We start from the raw sequence: 21,196 nt of genomic DNA, 5'->3' as shown, positions 1-21,196 counted from the left end.
CGTTGCTTGTTTGAAACGCTCCAGCTGCATGAAGGGACGGTTTGATAGACCACCATAGATTCTGCCCCTAAGAGTAAGCCATTTCAGGTTGAGGTTCAACATCACCAGAAGCTAAATGTAATACTGGGTATCAGTACTACTAGTTTTCAGAGTATCGGGTCGATTCTACCCGCAAATGTTGTTGAAAATGAATGAAATGATGCCCAGTTGTTAAAGTAGTGGTAGCTTCGTAACATATAACCATAACAATCAGGTCTAAATTACATGGGATCAGGCTGAAGTTCTGGGTGACGCCATATTAGATGCCATGTTTCCTTCTCCGGGAGCCCATGAGGACAAAAAGCATTTACTGATTTGTAACAAACAATTACGAAACTTTCACTATTCATAAACGTTGTTGTTTACACGTCTACCTCTTCGCTCGATGCCGGTGATGAAAGGAGTTCTGATGTGGTTTAAAGTGAAAAGGACTGAATGAAACTTTCTTTGTAAATAATATTTAGATTTATTTTCTCAACATTTCCCCTTTTGCCCTCACATTTCAGCTGTAATTCAGTCACCTCCTTGTATTTCCCCTCGAATGGTACAGCCTCTTAGCTGCAGGTACACTCATCAAAACTTTGCTTGTAAAAAAAAAAAAAAAGAGTGTCCCTTTAAAGGCAGGAATCATTACGAATGTGTCCGAGGGAGGGAGAGTGAGGACAAGGATACTGCTAACGGCTAAGCTAGCTGACCAGTAATCCTACTGTAAGTAACATACGTCCTTTTATAAGAGGCTGTTGACATTTGACTTTAGCTGACGAGGCGAGTTCTCTTGTTGTTGGATGAGCTAATGAGATTGCAGTTGGTCGGTGACATCACACACTTCCTGCAATGGGGACCATCACTCTAAGAAGGACAGAACGCTCAGATGTTTATAGAAGCGGTATCGGATATAACTGATACAAGCGGGACGCTCGCTTTCCTTTGGCTTTGTTCATGTTTATTATCACTCGTCCTGAGTGACGCGGCGACGGGCAGCTGGGCGACGTCAGCAAGATCTCTGTGTCTGTGGAGTCACGGAAGCGTCCCGTGAGCCGAGTCGTTTAACATCAGAACCTTTCAGATTGACATGTACAGCAGAACTAAACGTTTCCAGGAAGCTCTGTGATTCAGCGTGCATGATGTTGTGGAACTAAGAGTATGAATTGATTTGTGAGCTCAGAGTCATTCTGCTGATGAGAAGCTCACGTTAAGCTTTAACCCTTTAGGTTCTGGTGGGTTATAGTGGGCTTTAATCCAATCATGTGTGAGAAATCTTATGTTTATTTTGATTTCTTGATCAAAACTTGAACCGAAGATTAGGCTTCAGTGGAAACACACCCATAAACCTTCAGAGTTTGTCACCAAAACATGCTTTTTGAGGTACAAATATCAATTTAAACAAACCTTTTGAATTATTTACAATTTTCTGACTGCCTTTTCTAGCTTTTCAGGTCTTTTTTATATTTGTGTTTTCCTTCTAGGCTGTGCAGTGGCGCAGTGGTTAGCGCTGTTGCCTTGCAGCAAGAAGAGTTCAAATCCCAACCTGGGGTCTTTCTGCATGGAGTTTGCATGTTCTCCCTGTGTATGCGTGGGTTCTCTCCGGGTACTCTGGCTTCCTCCCTCAGTCCAAGAACATGACTGTCAGGCTGATTCATTCCTCTAAATTGTTCTTAGGTGTGTGTGTGTGTGTGTGCTTGGTTGTTTGTTCTGTGTCTCTGTGTTGCCCTGTGATGGACGGGCAACCTGTCCAGGGTGTACGCCACCTGCTTGCCTGGAGACGGCTGGAGATGGGCACCAGCCCTACAACCCTGCGTGGACAAGCGGGTATGGAGGATGGATGGATGGATGATTATGCTCTCCATCTTATCTGTTTAGTTACTTAGGGTTGGACACATCGACATATAAATACTGGACAATTCATTGCCATAGACTCCAATATCACGTTTTTGTGCCAAAATGGGAGGTGGCCACCACCGCCATTTTGACCGTGTCACAGGTTCCGTCAAGCCCAGACAATTCCACAAAAGGGAAGAGAGGTGGAGCTGAGGGTGGGGCTGTAAGGCTGGGATCAAATGACGACACCTGTCAAACTAGCTACAAGCTAACCTGAAGCTAACCCAAAGCTAACGCGGAGGTGGGAGCTAAGCTAACGGAGGTAGCAACCTAGCTACAACTGGAGTTAACTGTGCACAACACCAGAGCTTCTGAGTCAGAGATACGCCGGGCTGACCGCTGGGTAGAACCGGGTGGAACACAGAGGTCTCCGAGACCTCCACAAGCCGGCAGCCGCACAGCAGACAAGCGCCGCTGCGATCTGAGATGTGCAGAGCTGCCGCTGGGGAGAACCGGGTGGAAAGGTTTCCATCCCAGAGCTCCACAAGCCGACAGCCCGCGCAGCAGACAGAAGCCGCAATCAGAGATGTGCCGAGCTGCGGGGAGGGGAGAACCAGGTGGAACACAGAGGTCTCCCGAGAGCTCCACAAGCTGATAGTGGGAACCCAGCTTCACCAACGTGTTATATTTCAACCCATTTTCTAAAGTGCAGCATTATGTTAAATGCACTGGGTTTTACCCTATTACATTTAAATTTCATGGTTAAACAGTACATGTTAAAATCTAAGCTCAGCTCGGCAGTGACCTAAAATACATAAATATAATTTTACTTACCGAAAAAAATTAAGTGGAGACTCCTTGGACGCTCTATTAGTGCAATTAATGCCACATCAAGTCATTTTGTCCAACAATTGCACAAATAATATCCAAACAAGAATACACACACACAGAGACTCAAAATCCTGGAGCAATTTCCAAGCCAGACCGAGGCTCTACTGAGGCCTTTCCACGGAGCTAGCTCTGCAGTCACGTGGGTCTGATGCTCATTAATTATACAGAATTTTAGGCTTTTAATACACTTAAACAGAAGAGTGAGAAAAACATTCACCCCCTCAGAGTTGTCATGAGTGTAAACTAGATCATTTAAACCTAAAACATGTTTTGGTACCAGGCTGTAAACATGTTTATTTCTGCTGTGAAATTGGTATTTTTAACATGGGAGTCAATGAGGATTTGCTCGCGTCTGACACCAGCCCCTAGTGGATGAGGGTGGAACTGCAATTTTTGGTACTTCCGTGTTGGCCTTAATTTTTCAGCCGCATTGTGGGGGCTTGGTTGGACATTGGCAGTTACTGGACCTCAGAATCTCAGTTTGGTCCTGGTTATGTAGCACATGTCTATAATAATCATAGACAACAGGTGCTTAGGTGGTTTTTCACCTCTAGGAGCTCTGATCTGAACGTGTCATCATTCCATCCTAGAGCTGAGCAGTAAATCAAAAATGTATCGTCATCAAGGTGAAATCCTTTATATATCGTGATGTTTATTTTAGGCCATATCACCCAGCCTGAGTCTGGATCATTTAAACCTGACTCTTACGAGCAGCAGCAACTTGAATTCTGGAGGAAGTGTCTGAAATATCTCAGAGCATCTGCAGGGGTTCTCATATTCCTTTGGGGAATGCTGTCGGGTCGCCGGAATGCTGAGCATGTTCAAAAGATTCTCCTTCTGTCTGATTGGTCAAGCGTGTCTGCGGTAGTCTGGAGCCCTTCAGAGATTAGTTTCTGGGTTAAAAGTGTAAGAAAAGAGTTGGTGTACCCCTGATTTGGCTCCGCCCACTTGTGGCTCATCCTTCTCACACGGTCTTCCGTTATTTTCTGCTGAAGAACATTTACTTGGTTATCATGAAGTACCAGTTAATCTCAGTTTTTAATTTTATAATGCAATATTTATATTCTGGTTTCAATCTATCCTTCTCAGAATGGATTGGCATCGGGTCCCATTTGGGAGGAATTGGCTATGACCAGACCGGGAGTTGAACCCCGATCTCCCAGGGCATATTCCCTATTTCCCAGTTAGTGGCTGCCATCATTTAAGAACTTTTTCCTTTTTTTTTCTGTTGTGGCCTCATTTAGCTGACAGCAGGCTGTTCTAATAATGAAATATTACATTTTACCTTCTTTATAAAGCTATTTTATAGTCCTGGAGGATCCAGACATGGCCTCTAACCTAAAGCCTTCTAGCCAGTGCTGTTGCTTCTCTGCCGAGACGTGATTTTTATAGAGCTGGACTCGGTGTTTCCCAGGCGTCCTTTATTTAAACACAACTACGCTGCAGCGACCTCCTCCTCCTCCCCCTCTCGAATGATGATTAACCAGAGAGACATGTCACATCCAGGCAGCGTCATTGTTTTAATGACTTTGTCTCACAAATTATTCAGGTCAGAAATGCTGTTTTGCATCAGAGTGGCCTATTTTAAGGTCTGTTGGCATTTGTTCTGACTGAGCACATTCTGTAAGCATTCTGACATTTACCGTGTAGCTCTGAACAAAATGTTTGAGTTTCAGCTTTTTTATAGAGTATAAGTCATTTTTAATACTAGGGATTATCTAGTATAACAATAGGATAATCTCTGTTCTAGATACTTGGAAAAATGAAGGTTTTTCAGATATTGTGGCTGCAGTTGTAGGAAACTGTTTCATATTTTAAAAGCACAAAGGCTGATTTCTTTAGTCATTCACAGAGAACTGGTTCTCACAGTTTAACATCAGTTTTACCCCCCAGACTCACAATTTTGAGTTGGCTGTAAAACAATATTTTATAGTCTTTATTAGAGTTTAATCAGAATCAGCCCCGGCAGATTATAAATGTACAGTCATCAGAAATGATTGATCCACAAAACTAGAACTGGTGCGTCTCCTACAGACATGTCTGAAAAGTCAAGTCATGACATCATGTATTGTTTTATGGGGGGATAATGTGTGTGTGTGTGTGTGTGTGTGTGTGTGTGTGTGTGTTAGAATTTTTTTCTGTTATGATAAAAAAACTGTTTAAGATTTTGTATAAGTGTAATTGACTATATGTATTTTTACAACATGTGTTCAGATATTTTTGGCGTATTTAGACAAATATTGTATTTGTACATGCATTACCTTTCTGTTACAGTTTGTTTAATCTATCAGTTTTTCAAACTCAGTCTTTTTCAAGTCAGTTCATGATGGTTATATATATATAATAATTTACCCAGAAATAGATGGAAGCCGGTGTGATCTTTGTTTTCTGTCGTATTCCTGTTTTTCTTCTGTCTGTTAGAGCCTCACAGCAGGCTGCTTAAAAATCAATGGGGATTTTAGACGAATCCATTTAATCGGTGATCAAATCACCAGTCATCCAATAGAAATATGTTTATATTGTTTTTTTGTGGTCTATAATTGGTGGGAACAGAGTTGGGGATTTGCAAGGTTAGTGTTGTATTATATTAATACACTTTATTTCCGTGTTGTTTTTAATCTAAGGTGGTTTCGGTAAATACTCTTCCCCCCCCCCCCCCCCTCTGCTGTCTCATTTGGTACAGTCCAGCTGGAGCTGGGGGAGTCGGCGCTACTTTTGCCCGGATGTTTACTGTTAAAGTGTTTAAGGGAGCTGAGTTTCTGTCTTAAAGTAAAGCCGGAAAGTCACCAGCGCTTTTAAACACCCGATTCTTATCTTTCCCGTCAAATTCCGGGTTGACACACAAGCGGAAACGCTGAACTGGTCCCAGTTTGGTGTAAATCTGGTACCAGTCCGGGACGGTTCAAAGTGCGTGATGCCAGTGAACGGAGGGGGCCTGCTCTCCCTGAGCAGATATCCAACCCGGTACCTAACCGTAAGTATCGCGCCGTGGCTCGGAGTTGTAGGGAATGCCAGAGCTGGGGTTTGTTCTGGGGGAAAGTTTGTGTTTTAGAGGATACTTTAAGGAGCGTGCAGGCGGCTCCATGAATCCCTGAAGCCTGTTGCATCCTGCCGCACCTGCTATCGGCTCCGTCTGATTCACTAACCTTTCAGCTAGCGGTCGCCTCTGCGTTCAAACATTCAGGAACAAGCTTTAAACCATCTGAAGTAGATCCGTTTTGTTTTCATGAAGATCTGCTTCATTTACCGCAAGTCTAACGTATTATTTGTGCTTTTAGTGGACAAACCATCTTTTTACCAGGGAATTTTACCCACAGTTCTGTTGCTAACGGTCGGCAACAGAGGAAGTTTCCCTTTAGCTAATGGCTTCACTCTCATAGTAATCAGTTTATTTATGAACTATACTTTTTACTAAACTTTCTGACTTGAATAAGGTAACACGGCTGCTTTTCCGGTAGGGGGCATACTTGCACAACGTTTCCCTTCCGCCTGATGAAGGGTTTAAGTTTATTTATAATAATAATAATAATAATAATAATAATAATAATAATACATTTTATTTAAAAGCGCCTTTCAGGACACCCAAGGTCACTTTACACAAAACACGTAATAAAATACAATAAAACAATAATAAAACCCAAAGAAGAAAAAACAAATTTAGTTTAGGTAAACAACCAGAAACGCATCTGTAGGACCGCTGGAGGACCGAGGCTCGTATGTTTATAACCAACCGTCTTCATGCAAGAGATCTAATCTCAGGAATGTCCCTGAGTTCCGTTGCACCTTTCAGCTTTAGATAAACGTTGTGTTGTGCTTTTGTGTTGTTTAATGGAACAAAAAAATCTTAACTTTTAAAGATTGTTTCAGAAAGTCGGTTTGATTTTTTCCACATTGAACTCTGAGATTTGGTGTTTTTTAGATTAAAACTTGCAGATTGGTCTGAACTGACACCTGACTGGTGTTGGTTTGGTGATTGGAGCAAGGTTGTGTTTTTGTCTCCAGCTGATGCACCTGAGAGCTTCGGTTCATTCAGTCGTGTTGTCTTTCTGCTCTTATTTTTAACAATGGATTGATTTCATCTTTGCTTATCTGGTGCACCCTGTGATCATTTAGAGGTTAAATACTGAAACCGTAATCATGATGCTGCATGAGACGCTTCTGCCGCCCACATCCTCAGTCGTGTTTGTTTTTATCACTTTTGTTTCCTGCTTTTTTGCCTTTAATCTGTTGTTGGTTTTTATATCATACCAGAAATGATACTCCTAAGTTCCTGGCAGTTTCACGCTGATAAGCAGAAGTTTCAAACTGATTCACCCATGCAGGTTTTTTTGTTGTTGTAGGAATCCTACTCCCAGTGTGACAGCTTAAGGATCCTGTTTTATTGAAACAAACTCACATTTTATACTCTCTGTACCAACTTCCACTAATGTATTACCACGTAAAGGTGACTTTCTGGTGTTTTACACATAACCTCTGACTGTTAACCTTCTTTCTGACATTTGTGAAACATAAATTTGTCTTTTTGCTACGAACAAAAGTATTTCCTGTTTCCAGCAACATCTATGGAAACATTTTGTGCTTAAATTAAACCTAAACTGTGTTTTCCAGTGTTTGATTATTCATAACGAATTAAATTGTCCTCATTTTATTTAATCTTCACAAAAATGTGTCATAATAATCATGTAAGTATCATAGAATAGAAAATTTTATGTATAAATATACATACTTTCAGAAAAGTGCACATCCTTTTATTTTTATTTAGTGAAATCCACTGTGCCACTGTTCCAGCTGCATGCTCCCACCGAGGCAATAGAGGCTGTTTCTATTCTCCTCTATTACTGTGAAGAGTGAGATGGTTAGCTGTGGTCTGCTGCTTATCTGAAGGCTTTATCTGCTCTTTGATCATTAAAAATAAACACGGAGGGTTTTAAATATAGCTTCCTGGGCTTTTTTCTTTTTTTCGTGAGTAATTTGTTTTCTAAGTCGCATCCTGTTGTTATGATCTGGTATTTCAGTCTCTCTCTCTTCATTAGAAGAAATGTTTGTCCTTCCGTTATGTAAGGGCGTGTGCTCAGGAGTCTAGGACTTATCCAGCAGGCGTGTCTCCGAGCGGCCATCACCATCACATTGAGGAGAACAAGGAGACAGTCCCAGTAAAACGGCCTCGGCCTTGCCAGCAGTGGTTGAAGAGATGCTGAAATCTACAGCTGATTTATCTCGGGCTTAACAAGTGACCTTGGAGGGAGAGCGGTTTAAGACTGATATTATTAGGGAGTTTGTGATGATTTAAGTTTCTGCATGCAGGCGGTCCTGTGGGCTCTGCAGCCTGAACCATGTCCCAACATTCCCGTGTATTGGTCTGAACATGAAAGGAAAAGCTAGGCTATGATGGGTTTTCTTTTCCTGAAACGGCTGAAATTTGCACGCCGCTGCGTGAGGCAGCTCTACAGTTTCAGCTGCATCCATGTTTTCTGGAGGCGTTTGTGGACCGGCTCTTGTGCGTTTCATCGGAGCGCTCCTTCACAGAAGTTGGTGTGTCTGCATGTTTACACTTTGTGCAGACGGTGGGATTTGTGCAGAATGTAGGCCAGCAGAATCCCTCTTACGTCAACGGCAGTTAGGCGGGCAGATGCAGGGAGAGAGCTGCCGCTGGTGCAGCTGTGGCCATGGAGGAGGCTGTGGCGCTCATCCGTCCGTCAGAGCACCGCTGGCGGTGAGCAGGGACAGACGCAGACAGGAGCCCCAGCCATGAAGACTGTCCTCAGCCTGCACAGGAAGTGGGCCCATGCGGTCAAGACCATCCGCATCCTGCAGGGACTCGTAAGTGTGATCTGGCTGCCGTCGCGCTGGTTTCATTTAAATCTGGGTCCTGGTCAGGCAGCTGGACCCAGCTGGTTCTGTCGGGGAGGGTTGATCTTCAGCCAGGTCCAGTTTTATCTAAACAAAAATGTTTTCTTTGCAAAAAATGGTAGAAAATTGACATTTTATCCAGTCTGATTTCCATCCATTGATTTGTGGAATTTGAGGACAGGAACTATTGAGTTGTGGTTTGTTTTTTATCTGCTGTGCCAGAAGTTTCTGCCCGAGTTGCTGTTTGCTGTTGGTGATGAAAATCGTAAAACCGAGGATAACTGGAGCATTTTAAATGACCCGCACTTGTATAGCGCCTCTCAGAGTAAGGACTCCAAAGCGCTTTACACTACAGTGTATCATTCATCCATTCACACACTGATGGTGATGAGCTACGATGTAGCCACAGCTGCCCTGGAGCGCACCGACAGAGGCGAGGCTGCTGAGCACAGGCGCCACCGGCCCCTCAGACCACCACCAGTAGGCAAGGGGGTTTAAGTGTCCTCCCCAAGGAGCAGGGATCGAACCTGCAACCTTCCGATTACTGGACAACCCGCTCAACCTGTTGAGCTGCTGCTGCCCCGATGCTTATGATGCAAATAAAATCCATAATTGTCTCGGTTTTGGCTCTGATCGCATTAAAGCATCTCACTGGTGGGAGAGCAGTTCCAGGCGCTACATCCTGAGAAGATTTGTACATTTTTAAGTTTGAATTGCACCAAATTCAAAGAATAACTTTTTGGTAACAAGTTTTTTTAAGAGCCAGCTCACATAAGGCATGCAATGTTTGTTGTTGTTGTTTGTGTCTTCCTCTTTGTGTCTCGGTTTGTTTGCAGTTTATTTGCAATTTTGGTAGAAAATTTGTCCCCAAGTTGTTTCAAGTTTCTTTTTGACTGACCAAAGCTAAACAGAGTGGTGTTCCTGATGACCAAGAGGACTATTCTGAGAACTAATTTGCACATTTAGCACAACACTGAAGCAACAGGGAGGTCCTACAAGGTGGAAGTAAAGTGAGAAACTTTAAAAAATGTTTGAACGTTTTGGAAAGAATGGCTTTACTTTTGCAGGTTTGTGCCTCCTGCAGCTTGTTGATGGTTTCTGGATAGCCAGTGACTAATATCATCATCCGCTGATTCAACAAAAGCTTGACAAACGCACGTAAACGGCTCCGCCGCCCGTCGGCGTTCTGCTGTTAGCTCCTGGTTGTGTAACAGCGGCGTGGGCTAACGAGCGGGCTTTGTTACATCACGTAATACGTTATTAATCTGTTGGGTGGAAACACAAAGACCACCCATGGTAATCTTTGCCTTTTCTCCCCTCAGAACCCGGTCATGGAGGAGACGGTATGGGAGCAGTACACCGTGACCCTGCACAGAGTGAGTCCATCTGCATCATTTACAAGTCCTCCTAACAAAAGACTCGAGCTGCTGTCCCGAGTGCTTCACATGAGCGGCTCTGAATTATTCATTAGGTGTTTCAAGTCACCATCAGCAGCACACGGGCATGCATGCATGCGTGCGCACGCACACACACACACACACACACACACACACACACACACACACACACACACACACACACACACACACACACACACAACCACAAGTACGTACCGTTTGAGCCAAAAATAATCCGTTCACTCACAGTGGATGGGATTATTTTTAACTTCCTGTTTTAGTCGGTTAAAATGATTGCATGTTCAGCCTTCTGCGTTTGTCTGCTTTGATTAAACTTTTGAGACGGGAAAGTTTGCTTTACGTTGCTTTAGTTGGCAAAAACTCTAGGAAACGCCACAGTGGCAACATCTGCTAAACAAACTGGTTTAAAGGTGTGGAACACTGAAAAACTACATTTTAAATGTTTTTTTCTGATTCTAATGGGTCACTCTGAGTGTTTCATGCAGGCTGAACGTGAAAATAGTCTCCTACACCTATCCCCTGCAGTAGCTTCTGACAGGAAACAGACGGTGAAACTCTAGGATTAGAAAATCCTGACAGGTCTACGTCACCCTGTCACCTAACATTCATGGACTCACTCCTGACTCACGACGGGGAAGGCCGTTGTTGGTTTAGCGCCCAGGAAACAGCAGAGAATGTCTCTGCTAGTAGACGCTAGGGCTGCTCGATTATGGCAAAAACAATAATCACGATTATTGTGACTGAAATTGAGATCACGACTATTTAAGACGATTTTTCAATTTATGTTGATTTTATTTGTTTTTATTCAGTCATAAAATTGCTCAGGGCACAATCAGGACAACAATAAGAAACAAGATGATCACTAAAATAACTCCTGATTCCCAGTATAAAAAGACCAATATACTTATAGCTCATAGTCTATGACCCAAGGGCTGTAGACCTTGGTTTAACTCATGTAAGTCTAATCAGTACAGACCCAAATACCAATATCTTGCAAATACTGACAGCAAGAATTATACAGTGGCTTTTATAACAAATAAATGCAAATAAATTGATGTTCACAAAATGTTGCATAACATTTATTTAGTCATGTCAAGGTGCTGTAGGAGAGTGCACTAGCACCGTGTCCTCAGAGAGATTAGTTATTAGTTATCAGCGTGAGGAACTTATTTCTATCTATTTCTACCTTATTTATAAACTATTTATTTACAAGTCCATCAGTTAATGTAATAATTGTCCCAACCACAGCTGCACCCCCACCCCCCAACCCGGTCTCACAGCAATCGGGGGCAAGCTGCACGTGTGTTTAGCACGCCGCACGCGCACATTTAGCTGTTTTTAGCGGCTCAGGAGTCCGCAGGTGCGGTGTGTGTGTGTCACTCACTCTGGTTACTCCAACAGGGAGCCGGCTCCGAGAGCTGTCTTTAGCGACTGACACATCACTACATCATTCCCTTTCCTAATGTCCTGAAGAACGGTCAAGAGCGCAGGCGGAGCGTTTAGCTAACCTGCAGGAAACGTCGACCACAGTTATCCAGAAAGTAGCTAAGGGTTACCAGAGATGTTTCTCAGGTGTTCGCTAGGTATTTTTAAGTTAAAAAGTCAAGAAGGGGGTCTGAAAAGCTGCTAGAAATAGCGTCACAGTCACTAAGTTGGCAACACTGTGGGAGGAGCGCTTCATTTGCAACTCAGGGCAGCACAAGCGGGAGGAGCAAATAATCGGCTTGTTTTGTTTTTTATAATCGTTCAAAACTCAGATCGTAATTGTGATTAAAATTCGATTAATTGAGCAGCCCTAGTAGACGCTAACTATTAGCATTAGCTACTCCACCACACAGCAGAACTCCTGTGGGTGAGAGTTCTGTGATTGTGTTTTTGTTTTACAATTAGCTTTTTCTGTAGATTTGCTATAACAGCTCTAAGTAAAATTTAAGCACTAATGACAAAAATCATGAAGTAAAGGTTTGATTCATAGAAGAAACCAAACTGGGTTTAATATCTGATTTCTGTCTAGTTGTGATAACTGTGCTATGTGTAAAAGTATTGTCAAATGAGCTGAAGTTTGATTTGGAATCATCTTCCATCATCCGTCTCCTCACGGACAGTCTGTGTGTTTACACCAGATAATAACCATTTACACACGGACCGTCACAAAACCCAACTATTTCCCCACATAGACTGATGTCTGTTGTAAATGCGTTGGTCTTGCTGAAGCACCCAGGTAATGTGGTAGGAAAATGGCTTCATCTGCATGGCTCATTCAGGCTCAGACTGGTAACTTCTGTAAGTGACAACATCGCGGAAGCGGTCTTCTGACTGATGTCGCCGCTCCAAAGTGACCCTTGTAACACCATCAAACAGAGCAGTACGTGTGCTGCAGCGTTGTCCATTCCTTCAGCCATTGTGCGTCTCCTGCCAGCGTTTGTTTAGCTTTTGTGTTGCTATAAGCTAACTGGAAGAATGTCGCCACCTGCTGTACCTGAGTGGAACAAACTTCATTTGAGAGTTTGGTTTTCTAACGTACGTGTAAACTAGGATAAAGACTCCCAGTTTATTACTTTAGAACGACCTAGATCGACTTGAATGAGCATGTAAACACACCCAGTGTCTCTAAACCAGACAACATGGCTGCTGTCATTACTGTCGTCTACACCTGAAACCCTCCTGTCACGCGTCACACCAGATACTTTTCTCCACACACTCCAGCTTGCTTCACACGCTTCACCTCTTTTCCACCGTAGACCCTAAGGACTTCCTGTCCTTGCTGTAGCGGCACCGTTCCACATCTGCCTCTCTCATTTACACACATGTACTCTGTCCTGCTGTGACTAATCCTCATTCATTAATACCATAAAAAATAAAAAGGCCTTAAAATAGATTTTAAAAGTCTCTGGAAAAAGGATTTTTAATCTGAGTTATGTTTTTGGAGTCCGGTTTGCCGGTGCATAAATAATCTGAGCGAAGCCATCTGGCTCTGCTGTGGTTGGAGGGTGTTTACTCTTTGTGCCACCAGCCAGCGGTCAGTTTTCACACTCTGAAAACACGTGCAGACCAGTTGAGCTTGGGTAATGTCACTGATGAGCTCATCGTCTCGTGCTGCATCTCACCGAGGCCAAAAAAGCAGATTTAGTTCAAAAAGGTCTTGAGCTGCAGGCGTGTGACCTCTGCGTGTCGACCTTCCTGCAGCCAGCTGTCACACTCGGCTCCGTTCATCCATGTTTTATTCTCCTCTAACGGTTATTATCTGGTAAATCTGTGCACTAATGTGTCCCTACTAGCATCTCTGCCCCCCAGAACATCCATCTTTTTGTTTTAACTCAACGTCCAGGGTCTAATGTTTTATATTCATCAGGGATCTTAGACATTTAGCTTGATTTTTGCCGGCAGGTTTTGGCCTAAAAAGCACACAAGGTCAACAAACACATGTGAGAGGAGACAGCATCAGCATGAATCTGAGTACACGCTAAGGCTGCTCGATAATTTTTTTTGGGGGGGGGAGGGGGGGGGCAAAATCATTACTGTTTTGGTGAATATAACATTCATTTAACACGATTATTTACTGAGCTTTAAAACCTTTATTTGGTTCTCATGTTAAGGTGGAACGCACAGAATGCTGTGGTGCAGATTTTCAAAATAAGAGTTTTAGATGGTTTATGTGTGTGTGTGTGGGGGGGGGGGGTTAAGCAGTAAACAACTCGTCAGTTTTAATTCAAACGAGGTTGATCATCTGAACTTGACTTGTGTTCACAGATGTAACACAAAATCTTATTCATCGGGGCACAATGTCTGAATCTGAACGATGAGATTCAGATGAAAACACACACCGCCAACAGAAGTTAAAGAGCAAGTCACTCCAAATCGACATTTTTTTTTTGCTGATAAACTATATAAACGAGTGTCTAGTCGTGCTGCAGACACGTGTAGTCAATAATTCGACACTTTAGTGCATCTTAGTTAAAATTGTAATAATCTGCCTAAAACTGTCAGTGTTGCACCGTCGTCAGGTAAAACTCTGCACTGCATTTGAATTTAAATCTGCCGTCGCTATTGGCTAAGAGGTACACTGTGATGTTAAATGGTACATTATGATGTCACAATGTCGTGTGTGTGTGTGTATTTGTTAGTGGCTCCACCCTCGCGGTCTGCTAAGCAACAGCATTTGTTGCATTTTTCAAACAGGAAGCGGGAGTTGAGTAAGAATCTGGTAGGGGGTGACTTGCTCTTTAAATAAAATAAAAAATATGGATTTTATTAACCATAATAACCAGTTGTTTGTAAAGGGTCCCCAAACTCGTGTCACTTCCTGTCTTGTGGTTCCTCTCGTTTAAATCCAACAAAACCGAAGCTGAGCACAAATCCAGGTACACCTTTTTATACGTTGTAATTATTTCTGTTTACATTCTTGGCACCCGATACAAAATCGTTTTTAATAAAATCGGCTGAGGAAAACTCAGGAATGCACGACTGTATTTTGCTTGATGGTAAATGGTAAATGGCCTGTATTTGATACAGCGCCTTCTAGAGTCCTGGAGCCCCCCAAGATGCTTTACAACACAATCAGTCATTCACCCATTCACACACACACATTCACACACTGGTGGGGATGAGCTACGATGTAGCCACAGCTGCCCTGGGGCTCACTGACAGAGGCGAGGCTGCCGAGCACTGGCGCCACCGGTCCCTCCGACCACCACCAGCAGGCAACGTGGGTTAAGTGTCTTGCCCAAGGACACAACGACAGCGACAGACTGAGCGGGGCTCGAACCTGCAACCTTCCGATTACGGGGGTCTGAGGCTGGCGGGAGGAGATGATGTCGGCATCTTCATCGCTGGTGTTCAAGAGGACAGTGCCGCTGAGCAGGAGGGTCTTCGCACAGGAGACCAGATCATGAAGGTGTCGCCCCAATGATGATGATTATTGTTTACATCGTACCATTATCACAATTTCACACAAGTAGGAAGAACTTTATATCTGTTTATTTTATTAAAGTCAGTAGTTTTTTAATCAAAGTATTTCATGAATGTTTTTTCTAATTAAAATAAACAGCCTTGTTGTCGGTCTATAAAGCTTCTCAACATATTTATATTCAGGTTTTTTCTTCCATTGAAAGTCTTTAGCCTGAATTTATACCCTGAAATAAAACGTTCTGTTTAAGGGAAGCTCCGCCAACGCCTGCTCTGACAAATACGTCTACTACAGCGAGTTGGTTGCCAGTGGTTAAGGCATCTGTCTGCCGTCTCAGATTTGCCATGCGCTGATGTGGGTTTGAATCCCGGTGATGTCTGCAGTAATTTATTTAGCCAGCTAAAGCAGATTCCTGTTAACTATTTCCTGCAAAATATTTAGTCTCTTTGAATTTGGTCATTTCCAAACAGCATTTTAGTTGATACTCTGCTCACCTCACATAGACTCACACTGGCTAGATAAACAAATAAAAAAACAGCAGATTAGTCCTCTAATTTAAACAGTTTACCAACAAAGGGTTGAAAACATTCTGGCAGGTGTAGCTAAAAAAAGACGAATAAAGGTTCCCCGCTTCTGTCAGCTTTTCTGTTAGCTGGGGATTGTTGCAAAACATTTCCCCACCAGGACACCAGAGGGCGTAGCGCTATTTTGAGGTATCCTGCCACCATTACAATCACGCATCCGGTCCACGGTAGTGTATTTACTGTTGTGTTTACATAGTTTTAATGTATTTCAGAAACTTTGGAGCACAGACGAGTTAGTCCCTCATGTTCTTTTACCTTCTAAGCCCACGTTTCTCGTCTTTTCCATCCACGGATAAAACGGTTTCTGCATATCTTTGTACTTCAGTCCTGGATGAATAAACGTTCATATTTTCAGACATTGTTCGTGATGCGTTCCTCAATTTGTTCCACGTCTGCCGCAAAAAGCAATAAGAATTATAAAAAGAAGCAATTACAGAGATCCGTCCAACCAATTATTTATCAAATTAAAAACATTAAAATTTTATGACCTAGTAGATTATGGTAGTTTGAAATTTATATATAAAGTCGACAAAAAGCACCTTCCAAAGAATTTGATTTTAAGATTTATGGAAAGAAAAGAGTAGTTATGATTCGAAAGGCAATCAAATAAACACGATACCAAAACAGGATAAATATAAAGGAACGTTGTGTATCCATGTATGGAGACAAAATGTGGAATAAATTAAGTACCGAAATCAAGAATACCAAAACAATAAATACCTTTAATAAACATCAAAAATGAAACACTTAGCTTATATGATGCTATGAAATGGACGTATTTATGAAGTAGAGAGAATGAAGGGAAAACACACATTGTTTGTTCTACTTTGTTTCATTTTAGCTATTTTTTTGTGCGTGTTTTGCATTGATTGCTTTCTCCTTTCATTAATATAAGAAAAAATATTTTTTGTGCATTTTTATTTTCTCCATTTTTTGCCTAAGTTAAAACGGTAAACCAGGTCAGACATTTTTTTTAACTACAATAACTTTGTTGTCATTTGCATTTATTTTGTTTAAGGGGAACAGATAACATAAGTTTTGCTTCTTTCTGTTCCTGTTTCATTTTTTGTTTTTGCAAACCTATTTTGTTTTTATTTGTGAATAAATGAAAATCAACTTAAAAGAAACTAAATAAAAAATATATATTCACGTTTTGACAGGGCAATGACGAATTTACAGGAAGCAGCGTCCTGACTAATCACAACTTGCGTCACTTTCAACGGATAGTTAAAAATTGGTGCATGTCTTTGTTACCCTCTGCGAGCCCGTCGGAGGGCCCTTGCGCTGATGTATAATGGCATTGAGTGTCTCTTTACCGAAGTATAGACTAGTTTCCATTGATGCCTTATGAGATTTTCAAAGTACAACTCAAAATTTGCCGCTGAAACGGAAAAATGCATGAATACAGCCAAACATTTATTTTTTTCACGAGGAACAACATCTCATCTCCAAAAGTGGATTTCCATGATATGGCCCCTAAAATAACTATATAAATCTAATAAAATAAGCTATATCCAAACGTTTTAGCTAAACTCAGATTTACAATGTACATCTCAATGTTTTTGTTCATGTAAAGTATTTACAAAGAAGCAGTTAGTAGTCAAAGCTACAGGTCTTGCATGTCTCATATATTTATATAAAATTTTCTATTCTAATTGTGGCAATAAGAAATTAGCTGCTTCCCAGGGTCACAAACACCTTGTATGATGGAATTGACGAGAGCAGACGTCATCCAGAATTAGAAGAGTTGCAGGTGAAGCAGAATGGAAGCACAAGCAAATAAGCACCATTCTCGCAGCTTTACAGCTGCTGTTATTAAATTCCCAACACCCAAAAACATGAAAGAATAAAACTTTTGTTACTGTGGATGCTTTTTGGCGCCGATCATTGACATCACCCACTGCCAAAACGTTTGCGATATGCTGGCGTCTTTGCAAAGTCCTGAAAGAGCTGAATTTGTGTAGAAACACAACGGCTGAGAGGAACAGTCTTTCCTGCTCAGTTTCCCCCTCCCAGAATTTCCCCGACATCTGAAACGCGCCTCATGCTACCTTATGAGGAATTTTGGCCACTGCAGGCCCCCGTACCTGTTACAGGGTGGTTGACCCACCTCTCCACACAAACGGGGAAAACAAACCCGTCAGTCGTGGTGAAAAGTATCGCAGAAACACCAGCCTCCCTCTAAAAGTACAAAGTGTGAAGCTGAGGGTGAAGTTCAAAGCAGAACAAGAAACCAGAGATTTTTAGAAATCTTGAGAACAACTTTTCTGTAGGTAAGGCTGGACCAATAGCAGGTGGTGATGGGTTCTTTATGGGTTTAAGAAGACACGGGAGAAGAGCCAGTTGACACTGGACAGTGATGATCTCCAAGCCTCCTTATCACATCAAGTTGGGACTATTTCAATACTTTACTGATGTCAGGATTGCATAACCAGGAAATGGACCTTACACACACACATGAATTGAAATCGAGTTGGCAGACCACATGTTTTAGCAGATTCTGACAGGCAAGATGTTATTTATAAAAGAACTATGCTGACCTTCGACCTCTGTTCTCAGGCACACCTTTATAGCTCCAATTAGGGCTGCACGATATTAGGAAAACCTGCGATATGCGATAACAGCGATTAATATTGCGATGGCGATATTACTTGCAATAAATATAAACTTCATTCCGGAACAAAAATAATCAAAAGCAAAGAAATAAAAAATGTGACAAAAATATCATAAAAATGAGAAAAGCAAAAGATGTGAGGAAAGGGGAAAAAGAAAATGAACAAGAAAAGGCGATCAGTGGATCCCGGGAAAAGCAGAACAAAGCTACCTCAGGTGTTTGCTAACCATCCAAATGAAGTGTCGGGGGCGGGCGTCTAACCTATGAGAACCCACTCTATTGGCCAAATGGGTGAAGAGCTCTATTTGATTTGTTAAAAAGACTTCATGCTTCCATTTGTTGGACAGAACGCATTATGTGTAGCGAACATTTGGACTGACCATTCATTGCGATATTTATCTGTTCTTTGCGATATCAGGGTATCCGCGGGTCCTTAAAAAGGTCTTAAAAAGTCTTAAATTTGGCTCCCTTAAACCTGCAGATACCCTGGATATGCATATTGCGCGTGCTGATATCGCGATAACGATATATTTGCAATATATTGTGCAGCCCTAGCTACAATCGAGAGCTTCTGACCAAAAATGGACATTTAACATGAAAAGTGTGGTTCTGAATCATGGGTAAACAACTGCTGCTCCACTGTGGTTCCTCATGTTTATTTGTAAACAAAATATTTTCTTTTTTGACACCAGGATCCCAAAATGGGTTTTGGTATCGCAGTGTCTGGAGGACGGGACAACCCAAACGAAGACACGGGCGAGACGTCTATCGTGGTGTCTGACGTCCTGCAGGGCGGGCCTGCTGATGGATTGCTGTTGTGCGTAGAACTTCTTACCTTTAATTTAATGGTTGACTTGTGCTTTTGGTGTGGGGGGTTAACAGATCTGTTTGTGTTCAGTGAAAAGGATCGAGTCATTCAGGTGAACGCCATCCTCATGGAGGGCGCCCAACACTCCTTCGCTGTTCAGACGCTCAGGAAGTGTGGAAAAGTGGCAAAAATCGTAAGTTTGTTTTCTTAGTCATTAAAAACGGGCGATCCAGATGTTTCTGCTGCGGTTTAGAAAATTAAATTAACTGTCAAGCTTCATACCAAAGAGCGTTGGCATCACATCCCAAAAACAGAATCACAATGTTTTCAAATAAAGCGGAAATATTGTTTCTAACGTGAAGTGAAAACTATTTTCAGAAAAAGATCTTAATGGAGGCGCATTTATAGATGTGAGACGCAAGCTTTAGGCTAAATCTGTAGCAGCGTCCACAGAGAGTCTGAAGTTCCTGTCATTCTTCACAATAAGAGTCTGAATCATACAGACAAACCTCAGCTTAAGCTTACAAAAATATTTTATTAAAACTGTTTGGGTTTGATCAAAAAATGGTATCAATGAACCATTTTAGAAACTGAGCTACACCTGTTTCAGACTCTTAATGTGAAGGTTTAAAGGAAAGTTCTGACTTCCTGTGTGGACGGTGCTGCAGAAGAAGCTGTAGTGTGTAAAAACACATCCAGAGCCTTGGATGAAATAATAATATAAACAGAATAAATTAAGTTCTGTCACCAACTTGGTCTCAACAGTTCCTCTTTAGTTTTTCTTCTTCACGGCTCGCATTCTTGGACTTCTTCTCTGATTTTATGTCTTTCTTTTGTGAAATCATTCAGACTGTTAAGAGGTCCAGGAAGGTTCCGGTTCCCGTGCTGAACCGCCCTCCGTCACCTGACGACAGAGTCTTCAGCAGCGACTACAACAATGACTACAACTACGATCAGGACCGCCACAGTATGTACAGCGGAGGTGGGCGGGACCACAGCCTTGAGAAGGAGCGGGGTGGGGGTGGATACCTGGATTCCGGCTACCAAACCCGCGACCGCGACTACACCCGGCAGGAGCGTGGCAGGAGTGCTCAGAGAGACCTGAGCCCAGACAGGAACTACAAAAGAGATGGCAGCAGAGGACGCACCTTGGACCGGGACTACAGCCCCGATCGCCGCTACAAGAGCGAACACACGCTGGACCGCGACTACAGCCCGGACCGAAGTTACCGAGGCTACAGCCCCGACCGGCGCTACCGCAGCGAGCGAGCCCTGGACCGGGACTACAGCCCTGACCGGCGCTTCCGCAGTGAGAAAACGCTAGAGCGAGCGCACAGCCCTGAATCTCGTTACGGGAGAGATGGCTACAGCCCCGGGCGGGGACGTGATCGAGACCAGAAGAAATACGATGAGCCGGTGAGACGAGGCGCTAGCAGGGACCGCCTGGAACGGTCGCCCTCTCCTGCTGCAATACCCGTCCCTCTGCCCCGCCCCGCCCGAGACCTGGAGCCTCTGGAGAAGCCTGTGAATGTGATGCTGCTGAAAAACCATCCCAACGAAGGTGAGAAACCAGCAGACCCAGCTAGCACTCACCTGGTAGCCTTGAGTTTGACTTGAGACTTTGAGAGGGGAGGGCCTGGTGACGCAGCGTGCCGAGTCTGTGGTTTTGATTGGTTAGGAGTAAGTAGGGAGTCTAGTATGCTGCTACCTGATAGGTTATAACGAAAAAAGGAAACTTTTTAAATCAAAGTTTAATCGACCAGCTGTTTATCTATCGCACCACATCTATCGATAGAAATATTGAACTATTAAATTATCGTCCAGCCCTAGGTTAACATGAGTATTTTTTTTTCCTTAAATGCTAACTCTGCTAACGTTCTTAGCATTGCTTCCTCACTGTGCTAGTAAAGAACTAGCATGTATCTTTTAGCAACCCAAGGCGGAAGCGTGTTGACGAACTGCCATAGTTATGAATGTGGGTGAACTCGTGCTATTTAAAACCTTTGTCTTTATTTGGTTGTGGCGTCTTAGATGTGGCCTAGATTGTCCAGTGAACGTTGTCAGATCGTTGTCCTTGGCAGGTCCTGTACGGATGCCACGGAGAACACAAACTTTACTGTTGCCCAGAAATGATTCAGCTGAATAAAAGGTCAGGAAGTGTCAAACGGGGTCCGTGGCATAGACAAGTCGACTCATGCCGAGAGCTGTGGGTGGGCGATGGGCCCAAACTTAATATTTCTAGTATTCTTACGATGATGACGAGAAAAT

The 21,196-nt window shown here is 42.8% G+C and overlaps 1 protein-coding gene across 5 annotated transcripts in view; it reads left to right on the top strand.

Moving 5' to 3' along the window:
- The window catches only part of tjp2a (tight junction protein 2a (zona occludens 2)), a 53,681-nt gene that overhangs the window by 7,872 nt on the left and 24,613 nt on the right, over nt 1-21,196 (top strand). For 3 of the 5 annotated variants that reach the window (XM_054744917.2, XM_054744916.2, XM_054744914.2), the window contains exons 3-6: nt 9,921-9,974; nt 18,813-18,937; nt 19,019-19,121; nt 19,778-20,489. In XM_054744917.2, coding sequence (XP_054600892.2) covers nt 9,921-9,974; nt 18,813-18,937; nt 19,019-19,121; nt 19,778-20,489 — 994 coding nt within the window. Of the gene's footprint in view, nt 1-5,442; nt 5,723-8,304; nt 8,569-9,920; nt 9,975-18,812; nt 18,938-19,018; nt 19,122-19,777; nt 20,490-21,196 lie in introns of those variants that run through there. The other 2 variants (XM_054744919.2, XM_070552554.1) reach the window with 2 other exon arrangements.

This window comes from Nothobranchius furzeri, chromosome 6 (assembly GCF_043380555.1).
Source record: "Nothobranchius furzeri strain GRZ-AD chromosome 6, NfurGRZ-RIMD1, whole genome shotgun sequence".
NCBI classification, from domain to species: Eukaryota; Metazoa; Chordata; class Actinopteri; order Cyprinodontiformes; family Nothobranchiidae; genus Nothobranchius; species Nothobranchius furzeri.
Note: the sequence above shows the minus strand (reverse complement) of the source record. Positions and strands in the feature narration are given on the sequence as shown.